Source organism: Gymnogyps californianus, chromosome 9 (genome assembly GCF_018139145.2).
Source record: "Gymnogyps californianus isolate 813 chromosome 9, ASM1813914v2, whole genome shotgun sequence".
Lineage (NCBI taxonomy): Eukaryota > Metazoa > Chordata > Aves > Accipitriformes > Cathartidae > Gymnogyps > Gymnogyps californianus.
The window spans coordinates 17,432,318-17,447,750 of record NC_059479.1 but is presented as its reverse complement, the minus strand read 5'-3'; the positions used below and the strand labels follow the sequence as shown (position 1 = coordinate 17,447,750).

Below are 15,433 nucleotides of genomic sequence, written 5' to 3'. Positions count from 1 at the left end.
CGATCCCGGGACGTACCAACAGCGCGGGGAGAGGGGGGCGGAGCCGGATGTCGCTGAGCCCCCAGCCCAGCCTCTACCACCGCGGCGCGGGGGCGAGGGGCTGTACCAACGGCTGTGACGTCACGGGGGGAGGGCGGGCCGTCTTTCTCTCCGAGCGGCGGCGGTGGCGCCGGTGGGCCGGGCGGGAGCGGCTGGCCCCGCCCCCGGGAATGGCGGCGGGCGGGGAGCGGCGGCTGCGGCGGAGCCGGGGGTGGCTGCGCGGCGCTCGGTACCGGCAGGAGTCTTCTGGCCCCTTCACCTGTGTCGGGGTTTAACCCCAGCCGGGAACTAAGCCCCACGCAGCCGCTCGCTCACTGGGGAGAGAATCGGAAGGGTAAAAGTGAGAGAACGCGTGGGCTGAGATAAAAACAGTTTAACAGGTAAAGCAAAAGCCGCGCACACAGGCAAAGCAAAGCAAGGAATTCGTTCACCACTTCCCATCGGCAGGCAGGTGTTCAGCCATCTCCAGGAAAGCGGGGCTCCATCACGCCTAACGGTTACTTGGGAAGACAAACGCCATCACTCCGAACGTCCCCAGCTTTATATGCTGAGCATGACGTCATATGGTATGGAATATCCCTCTGGTCAGCTGGGGTCAGCTGTCCTGGCTGTGTCCCCTCCCAGCTTCTTGTGCTCCCCCAGCCTCCTCGCTGGTGGGTGAGGAGCAGAAGAAAAGGCCTTGACTCTGTGTAAGCACTGCTCAGCAATAATGAAAACATCCCTGTGTTATCAACACTGTTTTCAGCACAAATCCAAAACATAGCCCCATACCAGCTACTGTGAAGAAAATTAACTCTGTCCCAGCCAAAACCAGCACAACCTGCTATGCTGCACTTTCTGCTTCCAGAGAGAGCTTTTTCCAAGGAAAAATAATCTCTTTTCTACCTTTTTTTAATAGCCTTTGGGAGTAAAGAATTTCCCTCTGCTCTAGAGTAGACTGGATAGGCCCCGTTTTTCGAGGTTATCCTCACTTGTAACTTCATGTAATATAGCCGTGTGGGGAGGTGGCTTCAGAAAAAGACATGGGAGGAAGACCTACTGCCTTCCACAGAAGTTGAAAGAAAATAACAAAAACACTGCTTTCATGGCTGCACTGAAAATCTCCTGTTCTTGACCTTTCGCGCTCTTACCCAGCCTATGCAAGGAGAAACGGATGAGCTCTTGGTGCTTGCCAAGAAGAGACTTTGCTCAGCGCCTTGCCTTTAGGTACGGAAGAGCTCCCCGTTGGCCGGCCGTGACGGAGGCACAGACGGAGCTGGGGGGAGCCGCCTGAAGCTGCATGTGAAGGGAAACGGCGTAATAACCGCCTCCCCGTTCCCCACGGTTCAGAGCACCTCTGTGCCGAGTTCAGCCGAGCTTGTTTGTTAAGAGAAATGACGTTAAGGCCTAAATTTTGCCGTTGCAATCTGCGTTTAACGCGCGATCGTACTGGGCCGTCCTGGGCTGGGAAGCGGGGTGCCTTTAGCCCCTCCGGTGCACACCGACACCCCCCACTGCCCCTTTCGGGAGAAACCACCGCCTCTTCAGAACGTGGAAGAAAAAAAAAAAAAAACCGGCCAAAAGAGCGGAGCCGGGCGTTGCTTCTTGAAAAACCTCGCCGGGGCTCAGGCCCGGCGGGCGGAGCCGCGCCGCGGCGGGGGCCGGGCCTGCGGGAAGGCCGGGCCCCGGCGCCGCCATGCCGAAGGTGGTGTCTCGCTCCGTGGTCTGCTCCGACACCCGTGACCGCGAGGAGTACGACGATGGGGAGAAGCCGCTTCACGTCTACTACTGCTTGTGCGGGCAGATGGTGCTGGTGCTGGGTGAGCCCCGGGCGAGGGGAGGGGGGGGGGCAGGCCGAGGGCCCGGGAGGCGGCGGGGCCCGGGTGCCCGTCCCGGCCCCGCCGCCAGCCTGGCCCCGCCGCTGCCCCGCAGACTGCCAGCTGGAGAAGCTGCCGATGCGGCCGCGGGACCGCGCCCGGGTGATGGACGCCGCCAAGCACGCCCACAAGTTCTGCAACGCGGAGGAGGAGGAGAGCGTCTTCCTCCGCAGGTGAGCCGCGGCCGGGCCCCGGCCTCCGCTGCCCCCCCGCCCCGTCCCTCTGAGAGCCCTCCAGGGCCCAGGGAAGGGGCTGCCCTGCCCTGGTCTGGCCTTGCCTCCTCACCCGGCTGGGGTCCATCAGCCAGGCCCGCTGTCTGCGTGCTCCTCTCAAGCTCTTCCTCTCTTCCCCCAGACCAGAAGGCATAGAGCGGCAGTTCAGGAAGAAGTGTGGCAAGTGAGTGACCACGGCGGCTCTTTAGTGACTTCTAAAACCTGTTTGCGAGGTAACTGTAGGAATCCAGAATCTGGGTTTCCTCCGAGCGATGTGTGTTTCTGTTCCCAGGTGTGGACTGCTGCTCTTTTATCAACACCAACAGAAAAATGCTCCCGTGACGTTCATTGTTGACGGTGCTGTGGTCAAATTTGGCCAGGGTTTTGGGAAAACAAACATATATACTCAGAAACAAGAACCTCCCAAAAAGGTAATCGGCTTTAGAGAAGTAAAAGGCTATCTCTGCTTTTCAAAAAGGTGTGGTGAGTAAAATCACTTAATGGCGGGGCGCAGAGGGGAGAAAAAAAGAAAGAAAAGGACCTCTAAACAACAACTCAGTTTGGTGTCTTCTCCCTGTCTGCCTTAAGTTTTCCTTTACAGAAGTCACTGCAGCTTGGAGTCCTAGCACTAAAGGAAAGCAAAATAAACTTGGAAATCTAGACTGTGCTTGATGTTTAGGCTCAGTTAGCAGTAAGTTTCCATTTGTAAGTAGGTGAGATTGGTAGTCTGCTCAGTGATTCTCAAAATCTGGCTCATCTATTATATATCAGTGAGTTTTTGCTTCTGATAATGACAACTCTAAGCCCAGAAATCACTGGGGATAATTCTCCTTTGCCACCCACGGAGTTCAGGTAATCTTAATGACTTGCATGAGAAGCCTTAAAAGCTTTGGAGGGGGAAGTGATCCCTAGCAGCACAACTGTTGCCCAGGTTTAACGAAATACTCTGCTTCTCACCCAGGTGATGATGACCAAACGGACCAAAGACATGGGCAAGTTCAGTTCTGTCACAGTCTCCACAATTGACGAAGAGGAGGAGGAGATTGAAGCGGTGAGTTTTGTCTGCCCTTAGTGGCAGTCACATCTGAACTGGGCAGCTGTCTCAGACGCTGATGGGAGCCAGGGATCCTCTCACCGTTTGGATGAGGTGGTGTTACTTTGGGGTTTGCTGTTGCAAAGTGACATTGTATGTGTTTCAGAGGGAGATTGCAGACTCCTATGCGCAGAATGCAAAAGTGATTGAGAAACAGCTGGAACGCAAAGGCATGAGCAAAAGAAGGCTACAGGAGTTGGTGAGTGTTTTCTTTGGTGTTGAACACGAATCCCTGAGATCTGTTGGCTTTGTACACAAAAGCTATCTTGCAGATTGGACGACAAGTATAGAGAGGTCCTGCTACAGTCATAGGCAACTTGTAGCTTCGTGAGGATGACTTTTCCTTTACAGGTTTTATAGAGATGTTCTTCTAGTCCTCCTGAACTTAAAATTGTATGCAATTACCTGTAGAACTAACTGAAGAGCAGCCAGCAGAGCTTTTGCAGGGAGACTTTCCATGACCTGTTGGACAAGGAACAAGGAAGGGGGAAACCAGGCCATGGCTTTGCCAACCAGAGCACCCCTAATGCTGTGCTCGCAAGCCTGCTTGGCAGAGCAGGTCTTTGCCATGAGCCATCAGGGCAAGCTAAGGCCCTTGTGGAGGACCTGCCAGCTCAGCTGCTACTGGAAGGGTCACTTGAAGAATTAATGGCAAGAACATCACAGCTGATCTTAACCTGCTGTGGCAGGGGAGTAGTAGATGGGAGGGGGGCAAAACATGCAGCTTCCGCCTGAGGATAGAAAGTATGAAATTGTCTCCTGTGCAGTTAGTCTTGGGCTTTTTATGATTTTAAAGGCAGTCCGTGTTTTGTACCTCAGGGGAAGAGGGAGTCAGCAAAGAACTTGAGCTACTCTTGCTCCTGGTGTGAAAAGCTTGCAAGTGGTCAGATGAGAAGACCAAACCTCTTTGGAGCACTGAAGGGAAACATATCCAGACATTATTTCATTCTGTCTTAATTTTCTTAATCAGGCTGAGTTGGAAGCCAAGAAAGCCAAGATGAAAGGAACCCTGATTGATAACCAGTTCAAATGAAACGCTGCACATCTGCTGCGTATTTGGAGACACGAGAAAGCTACCAGGAGCTATCGCAGATCTGTCGACAAAGCAGAAGTAACAGACAACATTCAAGGGCAATTTGCTGCAACCAGCTTGGAGGATGAGTACCTCTCTGTCATAAGTGGTACTCTGGTACCAATTTTAATAACTCCAACGGCACTGGAGACTTTGCTGAAACTGCAGTTCTCCGCAGACCCACTGTTACGAGCAAGCTGTTCCAGCCAGAATATTTAGTTTTGGGAAAATCTTCGCTGGGTGCCTTCCTGAGTTCAGCGCACCTTTAGACACCTCTCTCTTTATTTTCGTAGTTTTCAAATGTGTAAGATTTCCATAAATGTATTAGAACAACAGGTCAACTGTACAACAAAGAAATCGTTACAAAAGTAAGCTCTGTGCCTGTTGTTCATTTTGTTATTTTAAATGTGTCCGAAACTTGCAGCAGCCTGAGCGACATGCCGTTCCAACAGTCTGGAACGACTCAGATGTGCAAGGCTTGGGGATTGTGCTGCTGCTCACCTTGGCCAGCAGACAGGCTGTCAAAGGTAGCCAGCACAGGCTTGGCTGCAGCTCTAAGTCTTAGCTCCTACTGAACGTTGGAAAGCCGCAGTTGTACAGAATTACGCTGTCCCAACAGATACTGCCGGATACAAGAACATGAAATCTAACCCTGTTTTAAACTACTGAAAACAAAAACTGCCTGCGTATTATACCACTAATGAGTACAAATGTATAGTTGGAAGCTACTGATACGATTGGTGATCATTTAAAGTAGAATACAACTGCACATCTGAATTAACCCATTCTGCAAAACAGTATCAGTATTTGGAGTTGTAAAATGTGAAGAAGGAAAAATTGTTTTGAATGCACTGACCACTAAGGACTTGGATAAAGACAACATTGAGAATTGGTGTGTAAAGTACCTTGTTTGGGAAGTAACATTTTGTGTCTCTTGCGTGATGTAATAACAGTGCTCTATAGCCCATGTCTTTGTTGCTCTACTTAGGATTAAATACCATGTTACGGATTTGAACTAAAATAATACTTTTTCTAGGGTGTTCTTACTCTACCAAGTATCGTAAAGTAACGTGAGCAATGAACAAGATGCTTCATCTCCCACAATTATTATGGAAGACTTCCTATAATCAATAAAGATTTTCCACCTGGCTTTATAACCCTGACTGAGGAAACTCAGGTCTGCTTAGCCTAAGGCTGTATCCTTCCTTTCTTTGGGAGAATAAGGTGTAAGGGAGGGAGTGAAGTCTGCCCCAGAGCTGGCAAGCTGGGACGCATCTGTCGGTCGTGTGCCAATTTAATGCCAGGCTGGGTAAGCATGTGTTCAGGTTAACTCAAGCAGCGCTGATCTCGTTCGCTGCTGATCGTCTGCTAATCTGAAGCCTATTTCCAGAAGGCTACGTCCAGAGGCTCTTCAGTTAAGCAGTTACAAGGAGGTCTGTAATACTCGGGAAGGGCAGGAGGAATGAGTGGGTACAACTCAGTTACGCAAACCCCTTTTCCAAGTGTGGTAGCACAGTCCAGCCAGGCGAGGGCCTCAGGGTTCCTCTGGGAGCGACCCAAGCCCCAAATAACCGCACGTTGGTCTCAATAAAAATTAGGAAGTTTTTTCCAAGCAGGAGTCAAAGGCTTTGAAATTTGAAAATAGGCTTTGAACCACGTGAGGTCTGCTGGGATGGAGACTTCTTCGTCTCCAGTTGTCATAAAGGATGAAGTGTGGTCCTGCTTCGAGTGACACCCAGAACAAAAGCTGACTTGGGGATAGTGTGATTTACAGTTAGGGTTAAGGTTGGGAGTGACAAAACGCAGGGCTTCGGCTGACGTGGGGCTGTGAAGGGGCTGCCAGGTGGGGCTAGGACCATCTTTGGAGTTCAGTGAGGCACAAAGAAAATTTGGTGAGCGCGCAGCTCAGCACAAGTTGTCCAAAGTAGCAGTTACCAACTGCCATCAACTTCCTCAGCTGGGCACCTCCAGCCTTGAGGCAGTGTTCACAGCACAGCACAAGCACTCCTCCTTTCTGGCTTTTAGAAGACCAGCCCATGTTCAGCCAGTGTTTTTCATTCTTGTCATTAGAGATCTGCCTAGTTCGGCTCAGGACTCGCTCACAGACCCAGTCAGAAAGGGGAGTATGTAGTTGGTCACACTAGTAGTCCCTGAGATACTTTTCATACACTCTAGTTATTGTAGTCAATGGCCAAAACAACTCCAACACAGACAATCTGATCCAGTATATTATTAAGTATGTCTTTCTTACCCTAACTAGATCTAGTTCACAACAATTTAAATCAAGTTGGGTTTTTCATTTCTAGATCTAAATGAATTAAAAGATGTTAGCTGACTATAGCAACAGGAAGCAGGGGCACCTATTTCAAATGCTTGATTAAGTGTCCTATTATAATAGATAAAACTAGCCATTCTGCAGAGTTTCCCACACCCTGGTAGCAACTGCGTAATCTGCAGCAGCATTCAGACCAAAGAAAAGTCAGATTTTGTGTTAACCGTAAAAGCCAACATTAGTTTTTATAAATCTGTAAATATAGGTAGGTGATAGATTTGTTTGTTTAACTATATTGTACATAAGAACTTGTCCGGATGCAGAGGTATTGCAAAGCAAAGTAGCATGTGAAATAAAAGTGGAGGAGGGGATCTATTCCAAAAATAATGCCACACATGGCCAGACTTACCTTAGTGTGTTTCATGGCTTAGTCCAGTCCAGTTTCCAAGCGCCTTTGTAAGAACCTAGTCTGAATTACCACGTCAGAATAGTTCCGTTTGTAGCGATGCTGCCTTGTTCCTCATAACCTGTAAATAAAACCCACACAGGTTGTAAACACTGAAGAGAAGCAGTAATGGTAAATCTGACCTCATCGGTGTTAATCGCAGCTGTACCTGGGGAGCAACGCGGGGTCCTCCCTGCCTGTCTCCCCACACACAGCTGGTGCCTTCACAGAGGCTCCGGGGTGCTGGATAACACTAAGGCTTGTTCAGAACCTGATATACAGCTTTATTGGCATTTATCTGCCTTGGCTCCAGGCAGGTTAATAGCTCAGAGGGAGCCGGGCCCTGGGAGCCCGGTAAGGGCTGTCTCCCAGGGCAGGGTTGCAGGGTGTTTTGGGGAGCCCTGCGGAGCTGCCCAGCCTTGCTGTCCTGGCCCCATAAGCCTGCACATGGCATGAGGAAGATGTTCCCACTTGGCTGCACAGGGCAGAAAGCTGCCTTCAAGGGAGCAAGCGCCGACGGTTCCCTTGCTTTGCACCCACGGCTGGTGCCTCATGCCTTGGGATGTGCTGTGAGGAGCTGTGTGGGGCACTGCACCCACCGCCCCACAGTGAGGGTCTGCCTGCGGGACATGGCAGCAGTGAGCCCCAGCTGGGACATTCTCAGCTCCTCAGTTCCACGTGCATCCCCACGGGGCGATGGCACCATGGTGCCTGGCAGTGACCAGGTGGCTGGACCATGTGCAGAGCTCAGCCTCGAAACCTGAAGGCAAATATTTCTGGTCAGCTATTACAGCTCTCCTTGGGCTCTGCTCTGTGTTTCTGCTGTTTCACCTGCTAGACTGGCATACAGACGGCTCGCTCTGACTCCCTCGACTATTGCAATGGATATTAATAAATGCACACTAACTTTTTTTTGGTGTATGACAATGTGATCGTCTTGGGAACAGCACTGACTGATCAGCCTAAATCAAACTAGACTCGGCTTTTGCTGGTGTTATCCTAAAGACCCCCACAGGTCCATGGGGCACTGCCACATCCAGGCATTTAAAAAATAAAAATTATGGGCTTGTTTAAAAGGCTGCAGGGCTGGGCTCCGAGGGTGGGGGAGGAAGCCTTGTAGCTCTCCGCTGGGGAGATCTTACGAACCTAGATGGCCACAGCATGCTGGTTTTTTAGGTGGATTTCAAGGAACAAGTGGCTAATCTCTCCTTGCTTGACAGCCAGGAAAATGCCGCCCCATCCCTGCAGCCAGGGCTGTAACTCCTGTCGACCCCAGCAGGATCAGACAGCGACAACCAGCAAACCGCTGGTGGGACACCACCTCCCAGAACCTGCCTGATGCTGCGGGTCTTGGCAGCTCCTGAGGGCTCAGTGTGCCCAAAACCGCTCCCTCCGCGGCAGCTTGGTATGGCACTAGGGTGTGCAGAAACGGGGCTGTGTCCCCGCGGGCATGCCAGCTTTAGCTCCTGCCCCACAGCCTGACCCATGTGCTTTGGGCAGCCGATGGGGACACCTCGTATGGCTGGGCAGTGGCAGGATCAGTCCCGCAGGTGGTTTCAACACACCCACCCTGCTGGGAACAACCGATTTTACCCTGCATGACCCAAAGCATCGCATCTGCCCCTGCCCCTCTGCGCCAGCCGCTGCCGGAGCGGTGCAGGCAGAGCATGGAGGATGCTGGGGCCATGCCTGGCCCACGGTGACAAGGACACGGGGGCAGGGGGACTCCTGGCTCTATCCAGAGCCCAGAGACACAGCCCAGGGCAGCCCAACGACTGCTGAAGGGGACGGCGGGAGGGATGAGCTGGCACTGCGCTGGCCTTTTGCAAGTCAGGTCCTTGAGGTGGGACGCTCTCCATTGCAAGGCCCAGCGAGATCCAGGCACCAGCCCCCACAGCGAGAGGTGCAGTGTGTGCACCGGAGAAAGCTTTCAGACAAGCCCCTCTTTCCTCAGGAGCGGGTTAACTCCATGCAACACAACCGGTTTCTGCTGCTCCTCCTCCAGCTGAGGCATCTTGGCCCTGGGGCTCGGCTGTGCCACGCTCAGACCCTACACCGAGCTGTGCCAAGCGCTGGGCACAGCTTGGAGGAGGTCACGCTTCAGGGCACTTTTTGAAGGCAGAGATGGGAAGGTGGGAACACGAAGTAGAAACGTGGCCTCATGCGGGCAGAGCAAGCCTGGGGCTGCCCGCCTGCCTGCCGAGGCATACCCCAAGCCTCTGCTCCCTGCCTGCGCCAGGTGGATGAAGATCCCTCCTGCCTGTGCCTGCTCTCCCCTGTTCCCCCGCCACCTCTGGGACACCCCAGCCACAATGCTCTCCTGTAGTCTCCACAGCTCAGCCTGGATGTGGGGTGAGATGGGGGCTGGGGATACTGCTGTTCTCCGCGGGCACTGCCTGGCCGTGCGCCCATCTCCAGCAGAGGAGAGAGCAGGGAAGCTCAGCCATCACACCTCCCTCCTGCCGCCCGGGGCGAGCCCCGGAGCCCTGCTCCCATCTCTGCTGTCATTAGCGCCTCCCAAATCTCCCTAGAAAGAGAGTGGCTGCCCCTGCCTCACCTTGCCCGGCACCCAAACCTCCAGGCAAAGGGTGGTCCCCGCAGCCTCCAGCCCAGCTGGCAAGGTCCCAGCCCCGCAGAGCCGGGGGGGACAAGGGCAGCCCCATGCCCGCAGCCCCCTGGCACCACGGCCAGCCCAGGCCAGGGGGGGCTGGCGTGCACCGAGCCATTCCAAACATCCAGCACCGCTCACCACCTGCCCCAGCCACTGACAAGTGTTTCATACGATCCCGTGCGTGGCCGTGCTGCGTCAACAGCTCCTAAGCCTGGGATTTACGGCCGCCGGGCGAGGGGCCGAGATGAAAGCGGCGTTACAGGTGCTCGCCCACCCCTCCCCGCCAGCAAAGGGGCCGATACGCCGGGCCAGGCACGGCTCCTGTGGAGGAAATCATGATGTACGAGATGTTTGGTATTCCCCACAAGAGAATTCTGTTTAAAAGGAAAATCCACCCCTGCCTGCCATCCTTGGGGCGGCACGGCCTGGTGGACAAAACGCTTGTGTTGGAGTGACTGCACTCAGCCCGCTGCCTTGCCGCTGGCTGGCCCCAGTCCCTTTCCCATGCCTCAGTTTCCCCACAAAAACAAAGCCCTTAATCCCTCTGTAACGTGCTCCTGTGGCAGGCAAAAGCAGCAACTGAACCTCCCAACCTGCTTCCCCAGATACGGCTGCTCCCAGGGGAGCGGCCGGGGGGGAGGTTAAATCCCCAGAGGGCCCCAGGCCAGAGGGGGCTGCCAGCCTGCGGAGAAGTGCAGGGAGAACCCATTGTGGGCTCTGCCCCGCATCTCCCATGCACCAGAGCTAAAAAAAGCTGTGAAACACATGCTTGTTTCCTGAGTCCCAAAGGCAGTAACTAGCGTGGGTGGCTACAATCCATTTCACTCAGTGCCAGCCCTGGACCCCAAGCCCAGTGCAAAATACTGCAGGTCTAAGGACTTATGGGTCCTCCAGCTCAGCTCCTTTGCAGCCCAGCATAACAGCCCATCTCAGCACCTTGGTCACCCACCACCGTGTGGAGGAAGAAATGATGCACTTACTTACCTCCCTGTGCTAACAGCCCGGCCACGTATCCCCTGCGGAGGAAAGGAGAGGAAAGGAGAGGAAAGGATGCCCCATGCTCAGCAACCAGCAGCATTTCAGAACAGCCCTTGAAATCCAGGAGGGCTTAGCAGCAGGAGGCAATAAGAGCTGAGAGCCCTTAATTAATTAGCTTGCATTCATGCAGCAGTAGAGGACTTTCTGGTAAGGCTGCCCTGTGGCGCAGGCCCCTGCCAGACTGCTGCCTGCTCCCCCCAGCACGCTGCCCACCACTTGCGGCATTGCTCCGCATCTCACGGGGAAACTTTCAGCCCGTTTTGTTTCCACGGCAGGCAGTGGGGGATCGCAGGAGCCAGGGGCAGTCGAAAAGCGCCAGCAAAGGCTCTTGGCTCAACAACGTGGCATGAGACCATCTCCCATCGCAGAACGCCCATTCACAGGGACCCAGGCACGCCGACGCCGTCTGCGGCAGGATGGTGCTGCGCTCTCATGCCCGGCTGCCCCGCTTAGATTTCAGCAATAAAAACAACTACCACCCTTTGCAACACAAGGGCTTGTTTAGCTGCCTCGGACAGTGGTTGAGATTGGTTTCAGTGATTTGAGATCAACAGCTTCGAGCAGGCCTGGGCAGCCAGAAAGGACCAAAGGCATGGGGGCAGCGAGGAGAGACTCGCTGATCTGAAGGGCGGAGGACCAGGAGAGCATCCACTCACCACCCCAGCTCTCCAGGCAGAAACCAGGCAGCTTCACTGGGGCAGCTCAGAGACCCACAGAGATGTCTGGGTAAAGGCCAAGCCACACACATCGCCCAGTCTTGCAGTGTTTTCCCCAAATTGCCCCAGCAGCATGAAGGAATTTCCCCCTTGCCCCAGAATTTGGGGCTGGGACAAGCTTAACTTCCAGGGGTAAGCGATGAGCCTGGGGATGCGGCTCCCTGCCTGGCAAGCACAGTCCTAGCACAGGAGCTGTCTGTCTCTGCTCAGCTACTACATCCCCACAGCACAACACCTCATGCAAGGGCAAGGCTAGCCAGGGGCTGTACCGAAGAACAGCAATTACCTGCACTTATGTTCTCTAGCTGGGTTTTAACATGCCCAAGTAGGTAGCTCAGTTTCTAAGCCAGAGTACGTAATGCCAGCTCTGCTCCTCCGGACAGCAGCAAATACGCCTCAGACATTTCTCCAGCCTCCCAGGCATTCAGTAACGTGGGGAGGGCTGTGCTTTGCAGAAGGTTTAGCTACTTGGTACTTTCAAAACAAGGTTTCATCAGCTCCGGGGAGCAGAGAGGCCAGAGGTAGGACTGGTGGTGGCACACAGCCAGTGCATCATCTCTGGTTACCAGGGTCTCAGGGGAGATCAGCTGGGTGAGTCCTTCAGAGCTGAGAGTCCCCAGTCGAGCTCACACCACTGGCCTCCACTGGGGAGGAAACACTACACAGCTTCCTCAGCAGCCTGCACTGTGTTTACCTGCCGGAGGCCACAGGTAGTTAACAGGTAGCGAGGCATGCAGGATGGAGGTAGTTCATCTTCCTCCTTCTCTACAATCACCACAGAGACCCCCACACCCCTCTTGCTGCAGCTGCTGCAAGAACAAACATGAGACGAGGAAAGTTGGTTTCAGATTTTTATTTCTTTGTACTCTTGAAGCAGGAGTGACTGAAATAGAAACCATGGTGAGTCCCGTCAGGGGGAATAACTTGATAAAGACAGGGCAGGTAGTCGTCCCTACCCCATGCCAACCTGTATAAACATCAGCCGTCACTGTTTAGTATCTAGACGGTTTTCAAACTAGTCCATGAATAGTCACAGACTACATATAACAACATGCCAGTTCACAACAGGAAACAACTTATGTGTACTTCTTGATTTCGTCATACAGGACTAAGACAAAAGCACCACCCATTCCTCGGAGTACATTCGACCATGCACCTTTGAAAAACGCCTTGGAGCCCTCGTCCCGGGCAATCTTCCGCCAGCAGTCAATAGTACCGGTGTACATTATGTCAGCTGCGGGAGACAGACAGCATTACGAACTGGATGCCTGTGACCCCCGACATCCAGGTCGGAAATGGCCTAACATATCTGCCAGCTTCATAACCTCAAGCGCATCCCATTTCTTGACTGACTTTCTCCAGTATTAGCGCATCAGAGGACAAGATTGCCCAGGAGATACGCTGCTGCTGCTGCATTACCCCTAGGAGACACTGGAAGGACCGGTTCGAGCAGAAGGCAGCTACTGTTTGCTTTGACACCAACACTTCCAGACCCAAAAGCTATTGCACAGTCAGCCAGGCTGTGCCTGCTACCAGGGATGTCTCCTCTTGGCCCAGAGACACTAGTCTGCAACATCCTTGGGCAAGTTCTGCTGTTCCTACCTACTGACAGATAGCCAACTTGTGCACGCCACCTTACAGGCATGCTGCGGAGACTGACCTGTCTGTGCCCCCTGCCTGACATCCACTTCTGCAGCCCCTCTCACACCCCGCTGCCTACAAGAGGTGAGGATATCTACGTGGCTTGGTGAAAGCCAAGCCACTCTGCCTTCACCTCAGCTCCACCACCAACTCTTGATTCAGGGATGCCCGATACTTCCTACACAAGGAGGTAGAAACTTACTTCCTTTACGGCCAGACTGCATCATCATGCGACGACGAACCGTATCAAAAGGGTAAGAGGTCAAACCGGCGACAGCGGTGACGGTCTGAGCGATCATCCAGCTGACAACGATGTGGGTGTTCTTTGGGTCCGGAAGCATGCCTGCAGGAGAGAGGTTTTGATGGTGGCAGGTGAGCCACCAGCATCTGCCAAAACGCACTACAGGCCTGCCGCGGCCCAGCATCTCCCTTTTAGTGCCATTTTGGTCAACCTACCCTTCGCGGTGTCGTAGATGCCAAAGTAGGCGGCTCTGTAGATGATGATGCCCTGGACAGAGACACTGAAGCCCTGGTACAGGCCCCTGAGGCCATCCGACCGGAAGATTTTGACCAGGCAGTCACCGAGCCCACTGAACTCCCGGTCAGCCCCGGCTTTACCCACATCCGCTGCCAGGCGGGTTCGGGCAAAGTCAAGGGGGTAGACAAAGCACAGGGAGGTAGCGCCGGCGGCACCCCCGGACGCCAGGTTACCGGCGAAGTACCGCCAGAACTGGGTTCGCTTGTCCACGCCGCCCAGGAAGATCTGCTTGTACTTGTCCTTGAAGGCGAAGTTGAGGGCCTGGGTGGGGAAGTACCGGATCACATTGGCCAGGTTGCCGCGCCAGAAGGAGAGGACGCCCTGCTCCCGGGGGATGCGCACCACGCAGTCGATGATGCCCTTGTACTGCTTGTCAGCGGCGATCTGCTTGCTGGCGTGCTGCACCTGCAGGGGCCGAGATGCCGCCGTCAGCGCCGCTCCCCCGCGACCCCCTGGCCCGCCGCCGCCGCCCCCCCCCCCCTTACGGCGACCTTGGGGCGGCCCCGGCCCCCGGCGCTCACCTGCAGCAGCAGCTTGACCCTCTCGATGGGGGCGACGGCGGTCTTGGAGATGGCGGCCGCCACCCCGCCGGCGAGGAAATCCTTGGCGAAGGACACGGCCGCATCGGTCATGGCGGGAGGCGGCGGGCGAGGCGAGGCGAGGCGAGGCGAGGCGAGGCGAGGCGAGATGAGGCCGGGCGAGGCGAGCCGAGGCGGGAGGCGGCGCTGCGGGCGCGGTGGGTGGGTAGGGGGCGGCTGAAATGGCCGCCTTATATAGGGGCGGCGGCGGACACGTGGGCGGGGGCGCGCCGCGCCGCCGCGTCCCGCTCGCCCATTGGCTGCGGGAGCGAGGCGTGGCCGCCGCAGAGGGAGGGGGCCGCCGCCGCCGCGGCACCAGGGCCGGCGTCCCCGGGGGGAGCAGCGTCCCCCAGGGGGGGCACACGCTCGCCATCCGCGGGATCACACGCAGCCCAGCATCCCCCGTGGGGCACGCACCGCCGCACCCCCGGGCTCCAGCCAGCATCCCCGGGATGGGGGGGCACCCCGCCAGCCCCCCGCCGCGCGGGCGGGAACAGGGTCGAGGCTGCCCGGCCCGGCCACACTCCCCACCCCCCCCCCCCCGGCAGCCCACGTGGCGGTGACGGGGCCTGCCGTGCCCGCGTGCCCCGAGCCCCTCTGCGCCATCCGGGTGCCATCATGAAGGCAATACAGAAGGCAGCCGGGCAGCCGGCGCGACCGTGGTTTAGGCAGGAACGGGGGAGGCTCAGAGTGTGTCTCATCCATCAGACATGTCCCGGATCGAGTCCGACTGCCCAGCCTCACTGAGCCTCAGCTGAGACCCCCACTCAGACACCTCTCCCACTACTGTCCCCCTGCATATGCGATGCTCCGGGAGTCACAGAGCTCTAAGTATCGTATGGATTCCCTACATCAGTCACGCTGCTGAGCTCAGCTGTGATGAGATGCTCAGACATATACCCCACCACGTAGCACCTACCACCTCTACTGCATGGCTGCATCCCAGTGTCACTTGAGCTACAGCTCACCTACCTAAGAGTTGCCTCTGCGATTTAGCCTTGCTGTTCACTGGTTCTTCATGATCGTACACCATTTCACATGTTAGTGATCCACTGCTGAAGCACTTCGTTTCGGTGCCGTCTTAAATATTTTAGTGTTACCTTTTGGGGGATTTCTCATGCATAGATGTGATTACGCAAAGTAGAGGCTTGGTTGATAAAAGGTTAGTAAGTGATTTATAGGTCGTAGGAGTACATTACAATACAAAGGTGTTATTAGCATATCAGAAACAAGTTAGAGGTAACTTTTTGACTCACTGGACTCTTACCAGGTTTGAAGAGCTGATCAGACATTCATATACACCCATCGCTCAATCTTTAAAA

At 54.9% G+C, this 15,433-nt stretch overlaps 2 protein-coding genes across 4 annotated transcripts; one reads left to right on the top strand and one right to left on the bottom strand.

The window, feature by feature from the left end:
* The first annotated feature begins 1,705 nt into the window (after nt 1-1,705).
* On the top strand, nt 1,706-5,464 carry STEEP1 (STING1 ER exit protein 1). Of its 2 annotated transcripts, XM_050902001.1 has the most exons (7): nt 1,706-1,838; nt 1,951-2,068; nt 2,250-2,291; nt 2,400-2,538; nt 3,069-3,158; nt 3,307-3,399; nt 4,171-5,464. In XM_050902001.1, the coding sequence occupies exons 1-7, from the start codon at nt 1,715-1,717 to the stop codon at nt 4,231-4,233; spliced, it is 669 nt and encodes a 222-aa protein (XP_050757958.1). In that variant the 5' UTR covers nt 1,706-1,714; the 3' UTR covers nt 4,234-5,464. The 2 variants fall into 2 exon arrangements, with proteins under 2 accessions (XP_050757958.1, XP_050757959.1); XM_050902002.1 differs by lacking the exon at nt 2,250-2,291.
* A 6,735-nt stretch (nt 5,465-12,199) lies between these two features.
* SLC25A5 (solute carrier family 25 member 5) lies at nt 12,200-15,199 on the bottom strand. 2 transcript variants are annotated; one of them, XM_050901662.1, is made up of 5 exons: nt 15,086-15,199; nt 14,055-14,160; nt 13,452-13,938; nt 13,198-13,338; nt 12,200-12,588 (listed from the first exon to the last, which is right to left on the bottom strand). In XM_050901662.1, the coding sequence occupies exons 1-5, from the start codon at nt 15,142-15,144 to the stop codon at nt 12,431-12,433; spliced, it is 951 nt and encodes a 316-aa protein (XP_050757619.1). In that variant the 5' UTR covers nt 15,145-15,199; the 3' UTR covers nt 12,200-12,430. The 2 variants fall into 2 exon arrangements, with proteins under 2 accessions (XP_050757619.1, XP_050757620.1); XM_050901663.1 differs by lacking the exon at nt 15,086-15,199 and having other exon boundaries at nt 14,055-14,246.
* Nucleotides 15,200-15,433: the final 234 nt, after the last annotated feature.